General features: G+C 32.2%; 1 protein-coding gene across 1 annotated transcript in view; it reads left to right on the top strand.

Annotated features, from left to right (window-relative positions):
- Window positions 1–2,193: 2,193 nt before the first annotated feature.
- Window positions 2,194–24,724, top strand: part of LOC134252414 (uncharacterized) — a 31,085-nt gene continuing 8,554 nt past the window's right edge. The window contains 20 exon segments of the mRNA XM_062734886.1: window positions 2,194–2,221; window positions 2,517–2,866; window positions 3,016–3,567; window positions 3,653–4,213; window positions 4,972–5,541; window positions 7,961–8,527; window positions 8,805–9,368; window positions 9,502–10,065; window positions 10,154–10,720; window positions 12,162–14,698; window positions 14,909–15,154; window positions 15,238–15,416; window positions 15,819–15,992; window positions 16,170–16,349; window positions 16,710–16,837; window positions 17,129–17,299; window positions 18,088–18,186; window positions 18,585–18,737; window positions 18,999–19,107; window positions 22,578–22,870. Coding sequence (XP_062590870.1) covers window positions 2,194–2,221; window positions 2,517–2,866; window positions 3,016–3,567; window positions 3,653–4,213; window positions 4,972–5,541; window positions 7,961–8,527; window positions 8,805–9,368; window positions 9,502–10,065; window positions 10,154–10,720; window positions 12,162–14,698; window positions 14,909–15,154; window positions 15,238–15,416; window positions 15,819–15,992; window positions 16,170–16,349; window positions 16,710–16,837; window positions 17,129–17,299; window positions 18,088–18,186; window positions 18,585–18,737; window positions 18,999–19,107; window positions 22,578–22,870 — 8,592 coding nt within the window.

The following is a 24,724-nucleotide window of genomic DNA, read 5'->3' as shown; positions in this document are numbered from 1 at the left end:
GTAGGGGAGTTGAGATGAATTTTGTTTATGGTTATAGTTACTTGAGATTGCAGGAATATGTATTAATATATGCTTTGCATGTAGTTGATAGGTAATTATTGACACGTTTACGTGTTCATGAGTTGAAATAGTTTGTGCACATGTTTTGAGTTACGTAGAAATCAGCTGATCATAGCTATACTAGTCAAGTTGTGGTATTCTTTTAGCTTGCTTCATGTGTCAGGGACTTTGATTGGTCTTCTGTGGCAGATTAACCATAGATTTATGGATGGAATCATGTTTTCTTGTAGTTAAATTTGTTTTCAGATAATTATCGGCGGTTTATTGTCTTGTTGAAAACTGGTGGATTGTTTACAAACTTGGTCGTCGTAAATTGTAGGAGGTCGAACTCCATCATAAAAGTTACGATAGTTTTCGGATTTTAGGTGTTAATTGTGTTATTTGTTGTATTAAATGGAGCATAATTTACTTATTCTAATTCAAGAATGTATTTGGTGATTGCTTTCATTCATGAAAAGTTGTCTTGTATGTAGTTATTACATTTTTCTATAGACTTTGTCGCTTTCGGGAATGTCAGGAGACATTGAACATTTTCCTTCTTTTACGTCATGTTCATGTATAAAAGAGAGAGATTCAAGGAATTTTTGCTCTTCTGCAAGGTTGATTTGTATAGAGAAGAAGTGTTTTAGGGGTAAGGAGTTAGTATGGGTTGGGCGTTTTGAATTTAGATTTTAAAATGACTTTTTAGTTTTATTTTAAGAAGAGCCAGGGTTATTTTAAGAATTTTTAGGAACTTTTGGAATATTTGTGCCTTCTTCAGGTCTAGGTTGTAACGAGCTTGACAAATAGAGAAGAAAAGCTGAGAGATTTCATGTATTAATAAATTTAGTGTAACTTAGAGAGCGCGGGTTAATAAGAAGAGGTATAGGTTTCGGGCAGTGGTGTTTTATCGGAGTTCATTGATTAAAGGGAGATAATTTAGTGTTGTGAAATAAGATTTATGGGTATTGAATTTTAAACCACTGTGCCATACTAGCCCTCCCGAGCTCAGGTTGAGCTGTGTAACGCAAGCCTTGCCACGAAAGATAAGACAACCCCTAGAGAGAGAGGATGGTCCAATAGTGGGAGAGAGTACCGCCGTCCCCGTTACAGTATGTTTTTGTTGGGGAATGGCATAATTGATCATTTTAAAATAGGAAATGTTTATAACAATTATAATGTACAGAGATATAGTTCTCAAAACCAAAAAACATTATCTTTAAATCAAGAACAAAAAAGCTATTATTTCAGTTAGACAGATATAGATACGCTAAATCAATAACAGGAAACAGTTAAACCACATGTCCTTGATTTTGTAAAAATCGTAGCCTAAACTAATAAATCGTGAATGTACAACTATTTGTAAAGAATACTGATCTGAAGAATGTGCTTTAGTTAGTATTGTTAAATTAAATATACATTTAACAAGTTATTTTTTAATTTTAAAAAAAATGGCAAGTTTTTGTAAAGCTTGTTTTTAGTTTCTAATCAAAAAAAAAATTCTGACTAACAAAACATGATTCAATGCAAATACTTCCACAAACAGAAACGTTCAGTTAAGAAGCGGATGGACAGCACTTATTTTGCGTCTAGTGTAGTAAAATTTGCTTAAATATCTTTATTATTAAAAATTTAAAGGATCATACCGATCTTCCCTTCTAACAATTGCACAACTTGACATAGAAGCAGGGATGGTTAATTTTTGGCGGAATAGCGACGAAAGAAATTTTTTTTTTAGCTTCTAAATCTCTAGGATAATTTTCATAACATTTTTAAACGATTGAAATAATTTAAAGAGTTTTCTGATTAAAATTAAATTTATGTTTAGGAAAGTTTGATAACAATTTATTGAATCAACGTTTTTTTTACTAAAAAAAAAAGTACAGTCTCTCAAGTCATCAATCATTAAACAAATTTGAATGGTGAAAAGTCCTTAAAACGGATAATAATTTTATGTGTGTTTTATGTGTATGTCATCTTTAATCTTTATGTTATCCTTTAATATTTGTGAAAGAAGAAAACTTTTCATATCGGAGATTTAGAATAATTATGTTCCTTTAAAATATCAAGAACATTAGGAATTACCGTTTTTAATTTAATTCTCTGGTTATTTTCTCTCACAAAGTACATGATATCATTGTTTTGTGCTAAATAATGAAAAAATTAATATTTTTCAACAGAGGTAAGTATTGCATGATTGGATTAGTATTTTTCTTTCCTTATATATTGTATAGCAAAAAGTAAAAGATCTTGTGCTGACCTTTTCGTAGAATAAGCCTGGCAATTTTAATTAAAATGATACTATTATTTGGTTACATTGTCTCCTTAAATCTGAAAATTTCATTAATTTTTACACCAATAATTTCGAGAAGAATCCATCATTAAAAAACTCTACAGCTGTCTTTTCACGACTTTTGAGATAAATAAAGCCTTGTAAATAAAGATTCTGACAAGTTTTATTCTTTGTATCGTTGCAGGCTATGAGGTCACATCCTTCTCCTTGATCTCCAATGGTTCACCTTACCATCTAAAACCTGGAACCAACCTTCAACTTGAGTTTAATTTCAACACTGCATCGTCAAATACGTCATCAAATTCCACGATGGTCATCTTTAGTGCAAAAATTCTGTCTAACGTCACAATTGATACTTCTACGGCAGTTATTAACAACAACACAAATATCATAACGTTCACATTAACATCAGCAATGTTCAATGGAATGAGTTTTGGAGATTATAATTGCAGATTTTGCCTCTATACATCCTCAGCTGACAAGAAACACATAACTATACCAGTGTCATACGAAGAGCCAATTGCAAATTTTAAGGTTTGTCATAATCTTAAACAAGAACGTTTAGTTGAAAATGACGAATAAGAGAGATGAAAAGCAATTTTAATTGAACAAAGAGAGAAAAATGCAATCTTACTGAAGAATGGCTTGTATGATATTTTATTAAATAAATATATATATTGTAGATTACTTGTAATAATTTCCAAAAGTTTGGGGTAGCAGCAGCTATAACGATTGGATTGAATTCAGGCTCGAACATAAACATGGTATGGTACGCGAATGGTGTCCAAAAAGATACCATTACAGATGATGGAAATGGTACACGTCAAATTCAACATTCTCTTGCATTATCTCAAACCGGACAAGTAAACATCTCGGTCACTGCCTCCAACACTGTGTCAACGGTAGTTGATTCGGCAATAGTGAACAACTATTATGAAATCAATGGATTCTCCGTCACCTCAACACCAGGAACACCAAGCAGTGACGCCATTGTATACGTAAATGTTGATCAAGGAGTCCTTATTCCACAGGGTTCACTTTCACTGAACATTTCGTACGGTGATGGAACGTTTGACATACGTAATGATAATTCATCATCACCTTCCAACTTAGTTCTTTATCATCGATATTCCTCCATTGGATCATATGTTGTGTCCGTGAAAATTGCCTCTCCTGTAGACTCTAAAACCTATACTAAATCTGTTGGAGTTTATAACCCAATATCTTCAATCCAGGTGAGATTTCTATTGTATTATCTTCAGACTGATATCAGAAATTCCATACATTTAACTATTTATTATAAAATGACCATTTTTACAGGTTGATTGTTCGCCGTACCAGAAAATAGGAATGGCTGTAACATTCAACATCACGATACCGTCCGGGTCTAATATAACGCTAAAGTGGTATTTGAACAATGTTTTCAGTTTTCAAACAATCTATGAAAGTCATGGGTCTTACGTTGAAAATCGTATAATAAATAAAGAAGGAACTGTCCATGTGGCCACTGTGGCGTCAAATGCCGTTTCACAGGCAAACCACAGTCTAACGTTTATTAATATTCATGGAATCAATGGAATTACTTTGTCTGGGGATGAAACTGTCCTACAAAAAGATGCATTAGTAACTCTTAAGCTGACAAATGCAGCTTTGCTACCACAGGGTCCAATATCAATTAAATTAAATTTTGGTGATTCATCCCCATTGCAAATAAAGAATTTTTCTTGGGTAAATGAAAGTTCAATATGGTCAGAAGTAAATTTTACCCATCAGTACAGTGCAGAAATGAACTATACAGTTCAAGCACATTTGGCGTCACCCGTTGACACACAGACGTTCAGTTCAATGGTGCAAGTAATGGAACCAATAACAAACATACAGGTAAGTAGATGTTACATACAAATTTGGCCATGTATTTTTCTAAAATATGGAAGTGACCTGAACATATTCAAATTTCATCCTTTCTTAATCAGAGAAATTCCATGCAGTGAGAATACAATTATTCTTTTTTCATTTAACCACTTGAATGCTAATTTTGACTTCATAAATTTGCATTTTCCCGTATTGTCTTAAAAAGTTGCAGAAGGTATCAGTTTTCAATGGAATTTTCCTTCAGATAATAATGAGCGCACACATTGCTCACAATGATTATGAGAAATATGATTTTTAAAGGATATTACACAACAAATCTGAAAAAAATCAAAGTGGGCAATGGTTGCAGACACTGTTTTCTTAAGTGAAAAAACCTCTGGATTAAGTCATTTTGAGGCTTTTCATGTATTCCTTTATGTCATATTCTTTCATGGTTTATCACCTTCATATACTCAACTTAAAAATAAGCTAATTTCATAAATTTATGAACACATTTGAAAATATTAATTTTTAAGGCCACAATAAAGCCCAAACTGTACCCTTTTCTTTACTTAAAATTAAATAACCGGTTAGTTTGATATATTTGTTTTTAAAATATTGTATGTTGTGATCATAATGGAATTATTTACAAATATACATTAACTTTTACTTTTTCTCTTACTTTTGACTGCCTTAATGCTGATACGTTGAAATAATTATCATAAAATGATCTATTTGACGAAAAAAACGGAATACTTGTAAAAACTTTTTTATTAAACTTTATACAGATATCATGCTCCAAATACCAGAAGTACGGAATTCCAATTCCAGTCACTGTCAACCTGACAAATGGCTACAACGTAAAAATTAAATGGGTGGTAAATGATGATACAGAAGCTTTAACCACCACGTTTCATGCTGGAAAAGGAATTAGGACTTTTACAGTAGATCTAAGTCCAACTCGCTCCGGTCATTTAAATCTTACCGCACTTGCCTCAAATGCCGTTTCCGAGTCGTCAAGTTCTGTTCTCTTCTCCCACTTGTTTGCCATCAATGGATTTACTCTTACATGTCACCCATCTACTCTTGACAAAGATGCAAGTATAATAATAAAAAGAGCCAAAACGGCGGGTCTCCCACAAGGAAAAATTTTAATTTCTGTACAATATGGAGATGGGAACTCAACATTTCAAGAATTTTATGCTGGTTTTGATGCTTTCTTGAATCCTGGATATGACTTTTCCCATCGGTATTTAACAGAAGGACAATACAATGTGATAGTTAATATTACATCTTATGTCGACTTCAAGTCTCTGTCCTCCACAGTCGACATTATTGAACCTATCCAGAACATTTCGGTAAGAGTTTGGTAGATATGTTTTATCTAATTAGATGTAATAAAATTATTTAAAACCAAAAGCAAAAAGCTGTTAAAAACAACCCCGTAGATTGATTGATTATCCATTTCAAATATTTAATTACAACGCATGTGTGTCTCTAGCTCATATTGTAGATGGAGTTTTGTCAATTGTCATGAATCTACACAGTATCAAGGTTTTAATTATTCGAGGGTCATTCAATAAATAATGCAATATCGGTATATCATCTAAAAATTAGAAAAGTACATACCCTTAATAGTTTCAATCCCTCAAGGTATGTCTTAGTCTTAGATCTCTGTATCCATGACCAGAAAACCTTAGCATACTCATCTTTAGGGATGCCCAAAGATACTGATGAATATCGTTTCCCATGACATATCTGACATTGTACAATCTTCCTTTGAGTGTTTTTATGTTTTGGGAATAAAAAGATGTCACAATGGTTGAGATCTAGCTAATATGGGTGATATAAAAGTTCTGTTTACTTTCTTTTCTTCAGAATGTAGTTAATTTCTCAATCTTATATACAGCTGTGTTTTAAGGAACAGGGAAAATATCCAGGTCGTCGATATTTAGTCTTCCTTGCAGAAAATCTGTTTAGCTTTCCTAAGTGCAATTTGAACATAATCAATGCTAGTCGTTAATTTGAATGCATGGACATGTTTTAATGACCCTCTTTAAATACGCAAAATCCAATAAAACATGTTTGGAGCCCTTAGTCTCTTTATCATAATTGACACCTTTTTCTTTAATTCTACATTTTTTATTATTAATCGGCTATAAAAATTGCACCCATATTTATTCATTTATCAAACAAGTTTATCGAATCTTCTATTTCAGTATTTGTTAAAAATTAACCAAAGGAACATTTAAAACAAGTTTTTTTTATTTTTAAGAAAATAGAGCACCTATTTTTAAATTTTTCTTTGTCAGAATTCTACAAAATGCTTTGACGATTTAGTGTTAAGAATTTTATTTTTTCCCATGTAAATCTAATATTTTCAGATACATGTATCATGTGGCACATAACATCGGTTTTTGGAGTTCCCATATATTCAATCGACCAGATTGACTGTTATTTTTAAACTCTTCTTTTTCTCATCTGAATTATTGAATCCATCTGAAAGGTATATAGGCATAAAAGTCATTTTTCTATCTATAAAAATCATATCTTAAATAAAAAATCTTCGGTGATTTGTTTTAAAAACACAGTTTTCACATACGCTAATATTTCCATCTTCTTGGCAGAGATCATTTATAAACAGTTTTCAGTTAAGTGTAGTGCCCATGCTTAATTTATATTTCTTTGCGACGATAAAAGGAAAATACATGGGGTTTTCTGTATTTAGGAGCTCTGTAACAGAACTTTTCACTGTGAAAAAAATCAAATCAAATACCTCAACATTTTTTATGAATACTGTATTTGCATTACTTATTGAACGACCCTCGTATTATGATATTAATTATGATAATGAAAGAAAACTTTTAAAGAATATTTATATAAAGTCAATGTCAATAAGACTATTGATATTAAAAAACAGATTTTTTTTTTACATTATTTGTAGTTGAACAATGAAAATATTGTTTTCATTTTTGGATCTTTTAGTAAAAAATAGCTAATGGTTATCTAAACATGATAACGAAAGAAAACTTTTAAAAATATTTATATCAAGTCAATGTCGATTAGACTATAGATAAAAAAAAACACAGATTTTTTTACATTATTTATAGATGAACAATGAAAATATTGTTTTCATTTTTGGATCTTTTAGTAAAAAATATTTAATGGTTATTTAACAATGTTTCGCTAAATTTCGATACTCTCTTTCATGAATGACAAATATTTTTATAATTGCTTTGTTGTTGTTTTATTTTGCTATATTGTTGGACCAAATAAATTAATAGATTAATTGTTTATACAACATTTGTTAATCTTCTGACAAAACTTCATCAAATGCTTAATTTTTCCCAACCATATTTCCCTTTGTTGTGTTACCCGAGTATTGTGGTTTTCTCATGTCCATGTTATCTTGTTATACATCTCAATAAGTGAGATTACGTTGATAATTTTTGTAGTTTTACCATTGTCTTCTTTGTATCTTGTCTTTAAAAAATATGCAAAAAAAAGTTTTTCATAGAGAGATTTTTATACTAAAAAAGGTACAGCTATCAAATTACAAAAAGACAATATTTTCATGATGAAATCCAACAAATGTCAATGGTATATTTAAAAATTCTCTTTGCATATTTTAAAGCCTGTTATCTTCTGATTAATAAGTATTCTTTAAACAATATATTTTTGTAATTTTAGATTTCCATAGAAGTGAATTATTTAGGTGTGGAACCCCTTATATTGATGTTATAAATATGTTAGTTGTATATTGATGCCTCTTTATAGGTGTTGTCTTCTTCTGAATACTACATAGTTGGACAAAGCGTCATGTTTAATTTAACAATAAACTACGGTTTTGATGTTAAGACCAAGTGGTACGTCAATGGAAAATATAAATATTCACGAACTCATGCAGGAAAGGGCCGCCGAGAAATTTTTGAAAGTTATCGACCTAGCGAATCAGGGAAACTCAAAATTTCGATCAATGCTAGTAATCCGGTTTCTTTTTTCGTGACTTCATTAGTAATCTATAATTATTATGAACTCAAAGGTTATAGTATTTCTTGTGCACCTGGAACAATCTACGAAGACGTTAAAATTATTCTGAGTTTAGCTTCTGGAAGTCGATTACCACAAGGCCTGATAACATTCGAAATCCAGTACGGAGATGGTCTTTCAGCTACCGGAACTTTTTCCTCTACAGATCGGGTTTTGAAGAATTCTGGGAAACTGTTTCCTAAAAGATATCTCCGTGAAGCATTTTATATAATATCTGTTACGCTTTCGTCCCCGGTAGATACCATCAATTTGACTTCAGAAGTCAAAATCGTTGAACCAATTCAGAACATTGCAGTAAGTTATAAAATGCTGAATTTGAAATATATGTTTTATTTTGATATCAAATCATTAACTTTTTTATCAATTCAAAGTAAACATCAAATTTGTTAATTAAAATAAAATGTAAAAGCTTTTATTGGAATAAGTTAAACTGCTTCCTCGTTTGCATTGATTTGACTATTATAATATGAAATTAATGATCAATGAACAATAATTAACGAAGAATAACCTTATAAGTTGCGTTAAGTAGTGACAACATTAATTCAAATGTTACTTTAATTTTTTGTTTTAGTTTTGGACCAAACTCTATCATGAGATTGGCGAGGAGCTTGTTATTTACGCAAATTTAACCAAAGGCTACAACACAACAACAACATGGCAGATAGGAACAACTTTATCACACGTAATACTCCATGAGGGAACGGGAGATCGATATTTTAACTTCACAAAAATGGTTTCTGAAAAGGGTGCCATAGACATAACAGTGACGGCAACCAATCTAGTGTCAGAAATGAGCTATACATATAAGACGTACTATTATCATAAAATAAATAACATACATCTGACTTCCACTGTATCTTCTACGGTTAAGGATGCAAAACTGTACTTTGAAACGCTTCCACAAGCTAAGGTACCACAAGGAAATATTGATGTAATGATTGATTTTGGTGATGGAACCACAAACACTACAGATTTTGCTCTGCTTTCAAAAACTTTAAAAAACCTTAATCACCTCATCACTCACCTGTATGAACATGTTGGAAATTACACTGTAACTGCATCCCTGACCTCTCCACTGGGCATTGACAACATTACTGCTGAAGTTGAAGTTATAGAGCCAATTTTTGAAATTGAAGTAAGATCCCTTTCTGTGCAAAATCTAAATGGTGTAGCTAATGCGAGATTATTCTATAATGATTATTTACTGTATATAAATTACTTGACCATAATTTATAAATTGTAATAAGTGCTAACTTTTTTGTTGTCAGTTTGAATGTGAAAGATATTTAGAGATCGGGCAGGAGCTGATCATATCTGCAACATTATTTGGAGGGATGCGAGCAGTCACAGAATGGTCTATTGGAACAGCAACGCCTATCCAGATCTTCCATGATGGAAACGGAACGAGAACTTTTGATGTTCGTTACAATGTCACAGATATTGGTTCTATAACGGTTACTGTTAATGCAGTAAATGATGTGTCACAAGCAACAAACAGTACAACAGTGTTTTATCTTTATCCCTTAAATGGATTTAATGTATCTCATGGAATTCATTCAACTTTGGAAGAAGCCGAAATAAAATTAACTTTGTGGGAGTATGCTGACTTGCCCATGGGATTAATAACTGTAATCACAGACTTTGGTGATGGTCAGAAAAACATCACTGTGATAAATGGAAGTGATTCCTCTTTTAGTGCAACGGGTCTTCTTCTAAGACACAGTTACACAGAAGCTCTAAACTTTTCTGTGGTTGTAACACTTATTTCGGAAATTAATTCCATCAATTTAACGTCAGAAGTAAAGATTCTTGAACCAATCTATGGAATAGAGGTAAGAATTATTCACAATATCGATACAAATTGGAATAACTATTAATTCCCTTATAAATGTACATTAAATTATCCATTATTTTATGTAGTTTATGTGCCCGAAGTATGTCGAAGTGAGCAAAGAGATAGTAATCAAAGCAACCCTTTTTGGAGGACATGAGGTTACAACACAATGGTTCTTTGGAAACAGATCAAAAGTAGAAGAATATCACTTTGGAAACGGAACAAGAGAATTTATTATCACTCATAATGTCTCGGGAAGTGGAGAGGTTAACATCACAGTTCAGGCGCTAAGTCCTGTTTCAGTCAAATATAATTCAACAGTTGTGTTCTACTATTATGGTGTCAACGGATTTCTAATAAGTGATCCAGAAACAGCTTCAAATTACAATAAAACTGATGTTAGTTTATGGCTAGATTCTGACGCTCTGAAACCTATGGGTGATATAAGCATCTCTTTAATGTTTGGAGATGGTAATGTAACAAAAATTGAAATGGATTCAAACAATAGAAGTCTGGAGGAACCTGGGTTGGTATTCTCTCATATGTATCAGATGTTTGGTGATTATATAATAACAGCACAGATCACATCACACATCAACTCTGTAAACTACTCAACAGGCGTGGAACTCTTGGAGCCAGCAGAAGGAATTGAGGTTAGATAAAAAATCAGTTTTAGTATTAAAGTGATACATGTATTATTAAATTATATGAATTGATGAACAGTTATGACTTCTTACAAAAACAAACAGAGCACGGCATTTATTTATGATAATGTTTGGTTTTTCTTTCAAAGTATTTTGCTCCCTTTTTCATAGTAATAGGTTAGGGCTGAAACGATACGCCGCCTCCACGATACGATACGTATTGCAATACTTGTGTCACAATTCAATTTTTTCAATACGATACAATTGAAGAAAGAAACTATTCCTAAGTTTGAAGAAAACGTATTCAGATTTTAAAAAAAAGTAAAAGGTGGTGATACAATAGAGAAATACTACCAGGGGTATGCAATATAAATATTCAAGTACTAGCCCACGGGCTAGTGACAGCAATAAAGTTACTAGCCCTAAGTAAAAAGTTACTTAACCCAAATATGGGACAGAAATTTACAAAAAATAATGTTAAAAAATATTAATCATTGGTTCAAAAATGATGTTACTACGGTTCTTCTTTTTAGAATTAAAGTTTAATTCTCACTATTAAAATTAAATCATATAAAATTAATGTTTATGAAAGAAAATAAAAATGAATTTAAAAAAAATTATCTGATCTTTCCTTTTCTGATCATTTTGCACTAGCTCATTTAGAATGCAATTAAATTTATTTTGTTTTCATATTATTAATATGAAAACAAAATGAATTTAATTGCATTCTAAATGAGCTAATTATTAAAAACACTAGAAATATATTTAATGTGAATCACAAGACACTCACCTTTCAGTTGATTGGGTGATCGTAAATAATTTAAAGAGATATATGCATGTATTTACAATAAACAGAGGAGTGGAGGAAATTCAGATTAGGAAAGAACGGTCGTTTTTAGAAGTAAATAAGTCAGGTAGTACTGCAACATGGAGAAAAATGTTGAGATTTATTGACAGTAGGAGCATGCTGCCTGGCAAATATTCACTGGTTGGGAATTTGATAGCAAAAAAAAAAGTGAAATTGAAAATACTGGTTGTGCCTTTCATTTATCACATGCGTAGTTATCATTTTTACTAGCCCGAATTTACTACTTTGTAAATTGCACATCTCTGACTATTTGTGGTTCCGTTGATTATGAACACTTTATTCGTATCAAATCAATAATAGCAGTGACAGCCTGCTCTGAAACTTTACCGTCCCAAATTTCTCCCTCGTGTGTGTCAAACTATAAAAATAAGGTCGAACCCGATCTACTTTAAAGAGTTAACCAAACCCGATTATAAAAAACGTATCGAACCGAAAATCGAGGTGGTGAATCGAATATTGAACCGAGCAATTATATCGAACAATATCGATATTTCGGTGAATCGTTTCAGCCCTATAATAGGTAAACTTTACTATAAATATAGTGTTAAATTAATTCACTGAAATGTTGTCCTTGAATTACAGATTGAGTGTCAATTATTCAATGTGGTTGGAAATACATTAGCAGTTTCGGTAAAATTAAAAAACGGAACAAAACTCCAGGTTGTGTGGGACTTCGGTGGCAATGTAACTGCAATTCAAAATACAAGCGGCTCAGGAATTAGGTCATATCATTTTGACCAGTCTGTTCAAAGCACTGGAGAAATAAATGTTACAGTAGAAGCCAGCAACACCGTATCCTCTGTTCGAAACTGGACAATAATTTACTATTACTTTGAGGTTAATGGATTTTATTTTGATAAAAATAGTACAGTACAGACAAATGAAATTGCTTCAATTTTTTTCAAAATATCAAAAAATGCCCACCAGCCGCAAGGAATAGTGGATGTATATTTATCTTTTGGAGATGGAAATTCAACATCATTTAATGTTTCTTCTGAAGATTCCCTCTTGGTGTCTGATGGAATGTATTTTGAACATATTTACCCCATTCAAGGCGTATATCAAATTATGGCAAACATTACGTCTCATGTCGGCTGGAATATTGTATCTACCGATATTAAAATTTGGGATAAAATTGATGTGGAGCTTAATTCTACGAAAATCGCTCAAGTTGGAGAGTTCATTCATTTTGATTTTGTAAATGTGCCAAATTCCAACTTTAGATATTTTATCGAGTATGGTGATGGGAATATAAGAAAAAACGTGGACGATGATTTATACCGCAAGTACGACTTTGGAAACTGGACAAAAGCTTACAATTACTCTTCCCTGTTTACTGTAACATTAAAAGCATGGAATCCTTTGTATGAAAAGACTTCGACGTATCAAATATTAGTTGAACATCCCTTGATAACAGATATTATGACATTATCCCCTGAAAATGACACGATACCTATACCAGACGGTTTGATGTCATTCACTTTGAATGTATCGGAACTCTCTTCTGAACCATCTAATGTAATATGTACCTTTGACTATGGCACTGGTGAACAAAAACATAGTAATGTTACTGTACACGTAAGGTATAGCAAACCATTAATAAGAGAGTACGTGTTTCAGAAACATGGATTAAAGAATGTTACATTTTACTGCCATAATTCTGTAAGCTCAATTTTCAGATCGTCCATCGTAAACGTTTTGAAGTACGACTTACAGGATATCAAAATCTTTTATAAAAGTCCAGTTAATATGAACATGACATTAGTACAACGAACTCCATCTCCTGAGAATCGCCATCCATATGAACCTATTTCTATTCCAGTGAATGTATTGTTTTCCTTTTATTTCCTCGGTTGTTCAAGACTTCCATTCAACTTAGAAATGATCTGGGATTTTGATGACAATACTCCTTCTAAAAGTGTAAAATCCACCAAACTTTACTATTCCCATACCTTTGAACATCGGGGCATTTTCAAAATAACTTTAAAAATAATAGATAACAACACAAACACTTTTGATTTAAGAAATCTTGATTTGCAAACAGGAACTTTAGATTTCAGTGTTAGTCCTGATAAAGGGGACTTGCGTTATACTGTTTTCAATTTGACTGCAGCAGGTCTTCTTGGCGAAAATTCTAAGTATACGTTTTATGCTGATACAACTGATGTCAGTCAAGAAAATTTCTTTGTTTTTAACAATGTGACGGATGAAACTGCAGCATGGGCTCATGTAAAGTACTTAACATATGGATATTTCATACCAAGAGTTACAGGCTCCAATGAAAGTCTTGTGGAAACTGTTTACTGGAACGCTCCTATTATTGCAGATTTAAGCATTGAGACCAATTTGACATTACATGTTCCTGATATCGTACCTCTTCCCCCGGGTACTGTAGAATACAGAATAAGTATTCCTGCTGGAACGTACGGGTATAGACCGTACGTGTTTTGCACAATAATAGCCGGGGACGAAGTTGACCGAAGTCAACAAAGTCAAATGTTTAATATAACCTCGTTAGATCCACTTATATTCAGGTATACTTATATTGCTATTGGTTACCCAGAGTTGAACATTAACTGCGAAAACTCCATATCCACCAGGAACTGGAAGAAACGTGTGACAGTAAGTAATCTGTGTTTTGAAGTGAAAGGAATTTTTGACCGACAATATTCGATGATAGAATGGCCGATGCCGGTGTGGACGTCTGCAAACTTGTCCATATCAAATAGAATGGGAATATCAGCGAACCCTGATTGTGTTACAGGACAACCAGTTTTTAAATGGGAAGTGCATAGAGTCAACGAATCTGGAGTCATCGACATAAATTCTTACAGTCTTTATGAAAAATCCAATAATGGCATACTATTTATAGAGGCTGGAAAGTTGGAGCCTGGTTTATACTATTTGAATTTAACTGTTAACATCACAAAAACATTCATATTCGAATATATGTATATTCGTTTTTTGAAACCGGAACCTTTTGCCTATATAATTGGTGGTAGTAAAACAACCATTCGACCTACGAGTTTTGTTCTTTTAGATGCATTAGAAAAATCCCACATTGCAAACAGTGGGTATGGGAACACAAATGGACTGAACTTCAGCTGGAAATGCGAAGAGTGAGTTAATTTTGTTTAAAGAAGAAATGTTTCAAGATTTTTTTTTATTTCAGGTGCACTGACCATAGATAATAAACATGAAAATCAATACACAATGTAAATGAATCAATACTTAACATACAAATCATTTAATTTCGAAATTTTGATTAACTCAGTATCGTTACATGATTAATATCTTATAATGATTAATAATTTTTTTGCCTGTTTTAGAAATAACGCAGTTACAGCTCAAGTTGTGCAAAGCGATGATGTGTATAATGGAACTACAAGTATTGCACCGTACCTTTCAAGTGTCTGTCCGTTAAACGATTACTCACGTGGTATAGCCAAATTATCAATAGACGGATATGTTGACGCAGAATTTGCTGTCACCGTTACGGTGTTTGAGAACTCCAGTCACGATGAATTCACACAGATAATATCAGTCAATAGCACTTCCCCAGAACTGGCGATAAAGTATGTATCGTGCAGTAAAGTAAAAATACAGTTGAATTATCATTGATTTATGACAACTTTATTTTGTGTGGGTTTTTTTACAGCTGTACTTTGAACTGTGGTCAAAAGGTTACTGTAACTACTAAAGTATCATTTTTGGCATGGTGTAAAAGCTGCGAATACGAAAATACAACATTGAGCTATAATTGGACACTTTTGATGAAAACAAAATCAACACATCCTTATGAATTGGTTGAAGGATTTTCGAAAAACACAACTACAGGTGTAAATTTGTTTTCTTAAATTACCAATTGTACAAAATATTTGTTTAATTTTGTGTTTGCATAATTTTGATTTCAATATAACTGGTTTATTATGTTAAACAAGTATCTAGCAAACGTATTATAGTGACGTTTTTATTTATTTCGGGGGGTAAAATGTTACGGATATAACGAGCTTAGATAGAGCAGTTTTACGTATCAAGCGAACTTTGTATATGCCCTTTAATTGTTACAAGTAACGAGAAAGAGTGATAAGAAATGAATAAAGTAGAAAAATGATGAAATTATTAGGCCTATAGAAATATCTAATATCTGAGGACGCTTTATTTGTTTGCAGACTTTTCATATTATACTTTTTTATATCCCTCCAATGTTTTTTTTTTATTTTCTGAATATCTTTGCAGGTATAAATATTCAGGCATTAGCAATTTCCCCAGGATTCTTGGTCCCAGGTATGCTGTATCGGCTGACCTTGAATGCTTGTTATTTGGATGGAGAAGGAGAAGCAGAAGTTTTCGCCGAGTTTGCAACAAACTTTCCACCGTACGGTGGATTCTGCAATTTCAGTACAGAGATACGTTAGTACTTCAAATACTGATAAGTTAATACATGTACTACAATAATTGGCATTTGGATGTTAAAAACGCCCCCTTTAACCTCCATTTCCACTAATCCTATGCTGAAATAAAAATATTTTTTTTTAGGATGAAATGTTTCATGATTGAAAAATCCTTCCATTTTTTCTTATTTTAAAGAGGAAGCAGTCTTTCTGAGTGTTTTCTGCATGGATTGGGCAGATGAGGGATTTGCAAAAGACCAAAATTATAGTCGAGACCTACAGGCAAGGATCCCTCTTATATATCAATATGAAACAAGGACAATGCGTAGTATGTCACAAGGAGTAGAGGATGTCATCAACATAATTTATAGGGGAAGTGAGTATCCATATTAACTGATTCAATAATATCATTTATATTTAAAAAAATTACAGTGATTGGAGGCTCAACATTTTTGTAAGTGCACGAGTTAGATAATTTGATATATGGGGATACTGTGAAAAAATGAATGAAGTATAACTGAGAAAAGGAGAAATAAGATGCATCGACAATATTATTCCTGAAGTAAGTAATGCCTAAGCATCTGCTACCACCATTTTCCTGGGGTTAGAGGGTAGCAAAAGTAGCAGGAACTTATTTCTTGCAACGTATAGATGTGAAAATCCTGCAAAGTTGTATTATTTATCTATATTCACAAAAATTGTATATCGAGGACCTTAAATTACTTTTGTTTTTAAGGCGAAAGTTCAATAAACAAGGAGTATATACAGGCTGGTGATGACAGTTTTAATCATATTGTGCACTTTGTTGTGAAAATCTGTGATTTGTATGGAGACTTCACAGAGGTCCAATCAGACGGATTTGAGGTAATCTTAATCATTTAAATTCTGATTATTAAATGTTTAGTTCCTGTTTGGTTTTGAGATGTGAAAATCCTGCAAAGTTGTTTTATTTATCTATATTCATAAAATGTAGATTTTTAACCAATATGGAAAAATACAAATGATTTGATTGACTTTTATATTGTTTTTAAATTGATTTTTTTGCTGTTAATAATTTTTGTCTTTGACCTAATTAACAAATATTTTGATAGACTGTTGATATTCTTTATGTAAAAATTAGTATTGTAACTTATTTTGGTTTTATTTAACATTTAGGTACCTTCACCGAGTGGAGCACAACCTCGTAAAGAAAATGAACTTTCAATAGTTAGAAACTTGCGTAATGAATCCTTGACGAAGTACAATGAGCGAAAACTGAGTGGAAATGAAATGTCTGCAATACGTCTGCTTGGGTCTACCGCATCAGCCTTTAAAAATTTCTCAAATGTAAATATTGCTTTATTGAAATGTTAATGGAAGGAACCTATTCTTTGATATCTCTGTCGTTGTAATAATAATTGTACGAATATTTTGGAAACAAGAATACTTCCACTTTTTAAGATTTATTCAGATGATCCTTGCTACTGTGAAGTAACTAATTTTAAATTTCATAATTATGTTTTACTACTGAACATTATCTATCCACGAAGTAAAATCCTCACAAACCAATATTTTTTCAAAAAATGACCCCACGAAAATACGTGATTTTACAGTATTTCTTCTTGTACGTTGTCGTGCGGTCTTTGAAAACCTTTGAAGATTTTGATTTCTCAAAAATGAGCCTGGTTGATCCACAGATCAGTTTGGCTGTATAGTATCCATAGTTAACGAGAAATGAAAATGCAAAGATAGAGACTCAGTTCCCCAGATAATTTTAGTGGTTGGGCTAAAACTTCAATTTTTTTTTTCAAAATTAGCCAGAATGGTACGGCAAAGAGGTATGAACTCTCTGAAATCAATTTTGATTTTGAATTTTTGACATCGTTGATTTACAATGTATATATTGAGAATGCATTCAATCTAAGAAAATATTTTATACCCCGGACATTTAAGAAGCAAATTTCAGTATGCTAATGATTCATAGAGTCATTTAGGTCCAGTGTTTTATAGGTGGATTTAGCTTAGTTCTTCCTCGTTAGTTAAAAACTCAGATAACTTAAAGTGCCTGAGAGCTTCTCATCTTTCTTTTAGTTTAGGATATTTTAAAATATAGATCATTTTTTGTACACCTATAGGTGGATAACACAACAACTGAACACCAGATAATGACAGGCGTCGTGCAAAAAGCCCATATTGACAACGTCGAAATAGAAATTGTGAAGTTATACCAAAATGTAATAGAAAGATAAGAATGTACTTTACTATATCATTTAACCAAGATCATAACACTGCTTCCATGTTGTTTTAGAAACAAAACATTTTATTCAATATATCAGAATCTAATGATCAAGATCTTCCAGTTTAAAATTTATCAATTTTACGAATGAGGTACTATATAGAAATGTAGCTTAACTATTTGAATTCTTCATTTTCTGATGACTTCTTTTTCTCTTTGTTGTACTTTAAAATTTCATGCAGGTGATCGATGAAGTCAGCTGATTAAAATCAAATCTTCACAAGCTACTTATTTCGATTGTCACGTGAAATAAAAAAAAGAGCCAGTGAAAGCTTGATTTTAATCAGACTGGGCGATGATGTTACTTATGATTTTTACTTCCGTTATTTTTGATAGTTTATAGCTGAAATGTTGTATTTATTGCGGTTCGACCTTCACGTGCACTGCAGTTCTAATCAACACAGATATAGTTTGGCTGACTTGCAGCAGATATTGTCCACTGTTGACGCCATAACTCGAATTCAGCCATACATTACCTTTGATATTGTGGTATGTTTTGTCTCTCTGATCGTCTTAATTCTCTATTATCTGCCTGTAATTTCACTTAATCATGGATGTAATTACCACTAATCATTACTTTATTGATTATTACTAAATCATATATGATTCACAAAAGACATCGCTACTGCATCAAAAAGCTTGGGAAATGCATTTTGGTAGAGAAGATTCTGTTTCTTGCATATTGAATTTTCATATTTAAAGTCCAAAATCGTTACATTTTTTTCTTGCTATATTATTGAAAATTTTCAGAAAAATACAACTCAGCTTCTTGACAACCTTGTTTTATGCTTTGACAAAGTCAGTGCACTTGACCCATTTCCAGTAGAAAATGTTGGGACGACAAATGAGATCGCTAAAGGTTGGTTTATCTACTTCCAATAAGCTCGAGCAAAAAAGCTTTATAGCTTAATTTTGTCGTTACCCGCTTGTGTTTGTCAGGTCTGTAGAATAAGAGAAATACATGTGAATTTCCTCAAGGATTTAAGCGAACAAAATCCGTCTACATAAGAGTTGTAATAAATTGAGAGTTATTCCAATTTTCGGATTAATGTTTATATTCATTTTATTGCTTTCCATTACTTGTTAAACTGTATAATAGTCTGCACAAAGTAGCATTGATTTAAGGCGAAGCCATTCTTTTGTATATTAAACATGTAAGTGTTTTATTAATTCTTTTGAAAGCAATTATATGGATTGACATAAATGCCCCATTAAAAACATTGATCATATCGACCAGAAATCCAGAAAAATCCTTCAAATAAGAAAAAAAAGCACTTCAAAGATTGTTTCAATTTTAAATCAATGCTCGAGTTCATGAACAAATGAACATCACATTGTGTTTCGAAATGTTATTGACAATTTTTGCAAATAAATAAGTGAATAGTTAGAACTCTAACGCATTTTGATTGCCACATTTTATTATTCATTGGGCTTTTCTCTGTAAATTCGATCGAAGCTTAATTAGAATTTTTATGTAATGTCAAATACATTCCCATTTAAGTATACATGTATCTACTCTATTAAGTTATGCTGAATCTTTTTATTTAAAAAAACATTTTAAAACCATGTCACTTATTTTTAAAATCCATAATAGACACAAAGTCTTACATCTAGAAAATCGAACGTGTAATTTGGTTTCATCAAGCTTCAAAATCACCCATCAATAATTTAAAATTGAATGCTTCCTTTTCCAACTCCTTGCAAATGTATTAGCGCATCCAATTTATTGGCTTTTTGAAGTCTGGTTTACTGATAAAAGAAAGTAATTTTCTCCTTTTTGTCTGTTCTCTCTGAATCTTCTATATATCCACCTACAGTTTTGACTTTTTTATTACTCTGTATTATTTTTATAACAGTATTTATATTCTAAGGCACTGGTTGGCAATTTGACTTAATATGAAACAAAAGTTTATCATAGAGCTTGTATTGTTTTGCTAAATAAAAATGAATTCATTTTACTATATGTTTATTAAAGAAACCTGAGTCACTCAGGTGACCTAATGCACTGTTTTCTACATAGTTTGCTTTTGTGGAAAAATTCGTAAACTTTTGAACATTTTCAGCTTCTTCTCTGCAACCACTGAACCAATTTCAACCAAATTTGGCACAAAGCATCTATGGTGAAGGGGAAAAAAATTATTAATTTCATGATCCCTATATTTAAAGGGGCCTGGTTTGGGCCAAAACCATATATCGAATTTTTGCAATCTTTAAAAATCTTCTATCTTTACTCTTTTCTGGACATCAATTTCAGTCAAACTGTTTAAATGATTGTAATGACATGAAATGATTACATTGAGTCCTTCTACCAAAATTGTGAAATTCATGGCCCTGGGGTCAGGGGCCCTTGTGCAAGGGTGGGGCTAAATAAGTATATAGTGAAAATGCATTGTTTCTTTGAAAATTTTCTTCTCTGCTTCTGGGTATCAAATAAACTAACTAAGTACATAGTTATGATGAGCAAGAGTGCCTCTACCAAAATTGTGAATTTTATGGCCCCAGGGTCAGGGGTTCTGGTGTTAGGGCGGGCTCTATTGATTATATAGTGAAAATACATGAAATCTTTGAAAATCTTCTTATCTGCTCGTAGGTATTAAATAAATTAATTAAGTGCATATTTATAATGAGCAAGAGTGCCTCTACTAAAATTGTGAATTTTATGGCCCCAGGGTCAGGGGTTCTGGTGTTAGGGCGGGGCTCTATTGATTATGTAGTGAAAATGCATTATTTCTTTGAAAATCTTCTTCTCTGCTTCTGGGTATTATATAAACTAACTAAGTACATAGTTATGATGAGCAAGAGTGCCTCTACCAAAATTGTGAATTTTATGGCCCCAGGGTGGGGTTCTGGTGTTAGGGCGGGGCTTTTGATTATATAGTGAAAATGCATATTCTTTGAAAATGTTCTTCTTTTCCTAGGTATTAAATAAACTTACTAAGTACATAGTTATGATGAGCAAGAGTGCCTCTACTAAAATTGTTAATTTTATGGCCCCAGGGTCAGGGGTTCTGGTGTTAGGTTGGGGCTCTATTGATTATATAGTGAAAATACACAAATCCTTTGAAAATCTTCTACTCTGCTCCTAGGTATTAAATAAAGTTACTACGTACATAGATATGATGAGCAAGAGTGCCTGATTAAAATTGTGAATTTTATGGCCCCAGGGTTGGGGATTCTGGTGTTACTGGCCTCAGTGATTATATAGTGAAAATATATGAATTTTTGAAAATGTTCTTCTCTGCTCCAAAGTATTAAATAAACTAAATAAGTACATAGTTATGATGAACAAGAATGCCTCTACCAAAATTGTTAATTTTATGGCCCCAGGAGTGCTTTGTGTTACCTCTATTGATTATATAGTGAAAAAACATTAAATCTTTGAATATTTTCTTCTCTGCTCCTGGGTATTAAGCATATGAACTACCTATATAGTTATGAAAGGGCCCAGGTGAATTGTGAAAAGGCCCCCAGGGTCAGTAGTACCATAAAGGGGTACCTTATTAATTTTGAAAAATAATGAATTGTTTGAAAATTTGCTTTGGTATTAATCAAATACTTCTGAAAAGTTATACAAGGATGCCTATAAAAATTGTGCAATGTGTGGATCTAGGCCTTAGAGTCAAGGGTTCATGTGTGATAGTGGCACTACTGATTATTGCTGAATATTACTGGTTGAAATGCATTTTGTAAGAGATGCCTATGGGTATTAAGTAACCAAACTAAGCAACTGCTAAGTGTATAGTTATGATGATCAAAATTGTAAATGCTATAGCATCTGGCTTAATCCATGGATGAAATTCAATCATTGTAAAGTTCTTGCATAATGCTCAGGTGACCTATAATGCCCATGGGCCTCTTGTTAAATTAATAGTAAGTGCTTCAATGCATGATTCTACGTAGTTTGCTTTTGCGGAAAAATATATGGAAAAAGGAGTCAATTAACCCATAAGAAAAGATAGAAAAGATATTTTTACAAGGAATGGCAGGTAATAGACCCGGGAAATAATAACAACTAAGTAAACTTAAAACTAGAGGTTATATTTAAGGACAAGATTTCCGTATCACATGTACCAAATTTTAGTTTAAATGGAATATGCATGTATATTTAAGCGAATCTTTTCAGTTGATTTATAAATTTCTTTGAACAAACTAATTAAAATGTATTCATTCAACCATGACATGAAATGATTACTAGTATTAAGTATTTCTTGCACCATGACTGTTATGATTTAGAAAAAGGAATGAGCGGTAAATAATTATGGAATCTTATTTATTATGTTTGTTAATGTTTTGCAAAATTTACTTTGATTCATTTATTTTCTTTTAAAGTTATACACAGGATTATAAACCGTCTACTTGACGTCATGCTCCCAGATCATTTACAAGATCACAACACACCCATAGTCAAGGCTGATATCAAAGATATTCTTGTAAGAGATGCTGAGCGCCAGAAACACCAAGAAGCTTTGCTTTGGGCTGTTAACGTTTCCACGCTTATAGACTATATGCATTTTCTATAACAAGGCAAAAATGTTAATGTTTTGTACTCAACACTAATTAAAAACATAAGTCCTATGAAATACGTTTTATTACAATATATATTTAATTCTAGTTTGTCATCTGTTGAATCTGAAGTTTAACGAATAAACTTACATAAAACGAATAAACTTGGACATGTCGCGTCCATGTTCGGTACGTCTGTTAATACATGTACACTCTTGAATAGCTCTCATCAGTATGTTTTAGCAGATGAAGTTTGATAAAAGTGTCATGAAGTGTTTCTTTGAATCTTAGATAATTACAGAGTGTGACGGAAGGATGGAAACTATTAAAGATATTTTTATCATACTCCATATGCATATACTAATGAGTCATGCAACTGCATCTGAATATTTTGACTTCGACCTTTCTTTTGACTCTGACCTCATTTTCTTACATTATTGGTGATTTCACTTATAAAAACCTTAACATATTTTTGTCGAATCTTTTCCTAAACATATTTATCAAATATGTTAAACTGCATCAACTTTTTAGACCCTGACCTATCTTTTGAACTTGACCACACTTGTTTTAAAATAATGCTAGAACTGAGTTTACTTTTAAAGAATGTATTGAAGATATTTCAATCAGTCATGCTTATTAAGATTGCTGAGATCTATTTAACTGCATCAACAATTTTGATCTTAAATTTTTCTTTACCTCAGATTTATATTTTTCTTAATTCTAAACAAAAAAATGTTTTCCCCAACTTCAGAAACCCAGTGTTTTGTAGAAAAATGACGTTAATCGACCCCAAAGATGAAGTTTTAAATTCCAAATCCTTGTTTCACAACTGTAGGACACACCAATTATATTCCAAAGGATAAATTGACTAATTAAAAAACGTTGGAGGAAAATAGGGACACAGGTTTATAAAGCATTTCTCCCAGTTTCCCTCAGTTTTGTTTAATTTAAGAACTAAATTTCCGAAACCTCTAAGAATCATCATTTTCTTAACGATGAGTTGGTTTAACTGCAGAATAACTTAAAAGATTCCAGGAAACCGAAAGATGAGTTGATTATACTTCAAAAAATTAGTAGAACTTCAGGAAATATTTTTTGAGGGTAAAAAGGACGTATTTGAACTTTAATAGCCCCAAGGATGAAAACTAAAATTCCAAAACCTTATACAAATCTGAAGGTCACTCCCAGTCAAACCTCAATAATTAGAAAGTTACTGCAAACAAATGTAAGAGTTGTCCAGGAAAGAGGGTATTTTATAGTATAACGACTTTTTGACATCCATTCGTCTTCAATTATGAAATTGCAATTCTGCTAAATTGTAAATTTAGATTATAAGAAAACATATCTAAGGACATGCAGCATGTTTTTTTTGTAAAATTTGTTAATCTCTGTATAATAAATTCATCAAATGACTGAAAGACCTTATCATGATTATATAATTCCTGCTCAACTGTGCACCTCGAGCTCCTTTAATTTGAATTTATAAGTTGTGTATGTATGTTATTAAACGTCCCTGTGGAGAATGTTTCATTCATATAAAGACGCCACCAGTTGGCGTTGGAGAGCTGCAAATTTTTTCCTATGCTTGGCAATCATGGCCATTGAGCAGGGGTAGGAGGTCTTTTTCGTGCCAGCAGCTACTGCGACACCGGACCTCGGTTTATGCGGTCTCATCCGAAGGACTGGTCTCCACGTCCCACAGTGGGATTCGAATTTCTCAACATGTTTATTTTTTTGTTAATTGTTCTTCGAATAATAGAAGTACATGTTTAATTTTTTGTTAATTGTTAATTTAATTTTGTATTAAAACTTCTGGTAATATATAGCGATTGTTCGTTTAAGAATATCTTATGATACAAAAATTTTAATTTATCAATATAAATGAGAAAATTGCATTGAAGATTTTGTGTACATATGCGTTGGTATGTCTCTTATTTGCTTTTTCGCCCCCTTGTTTATCTAAAGTGATGTGA

The sequence above is a fragment of the Saccostrea cucullata genome, unplaced genomic scaffold, assembly GCF_032062105.1.
Source record: "Saccostrea cucullata isolate Sc308-1 unplaced genomic scaffold, CSIRO_AGI_Scuc_v1 ctg45, whole genome shotgun sequence".
Classification (NCBI taxonomy): Eukaryota; Metazoa; Mollusca; class Bivalvia; order Ostreida; family Ostreidae; genus Saccostrea; species Saccostrea cuccullata.
This window is presented reverse-complemented; position numbering and strand designations above follow the sequence as displayed.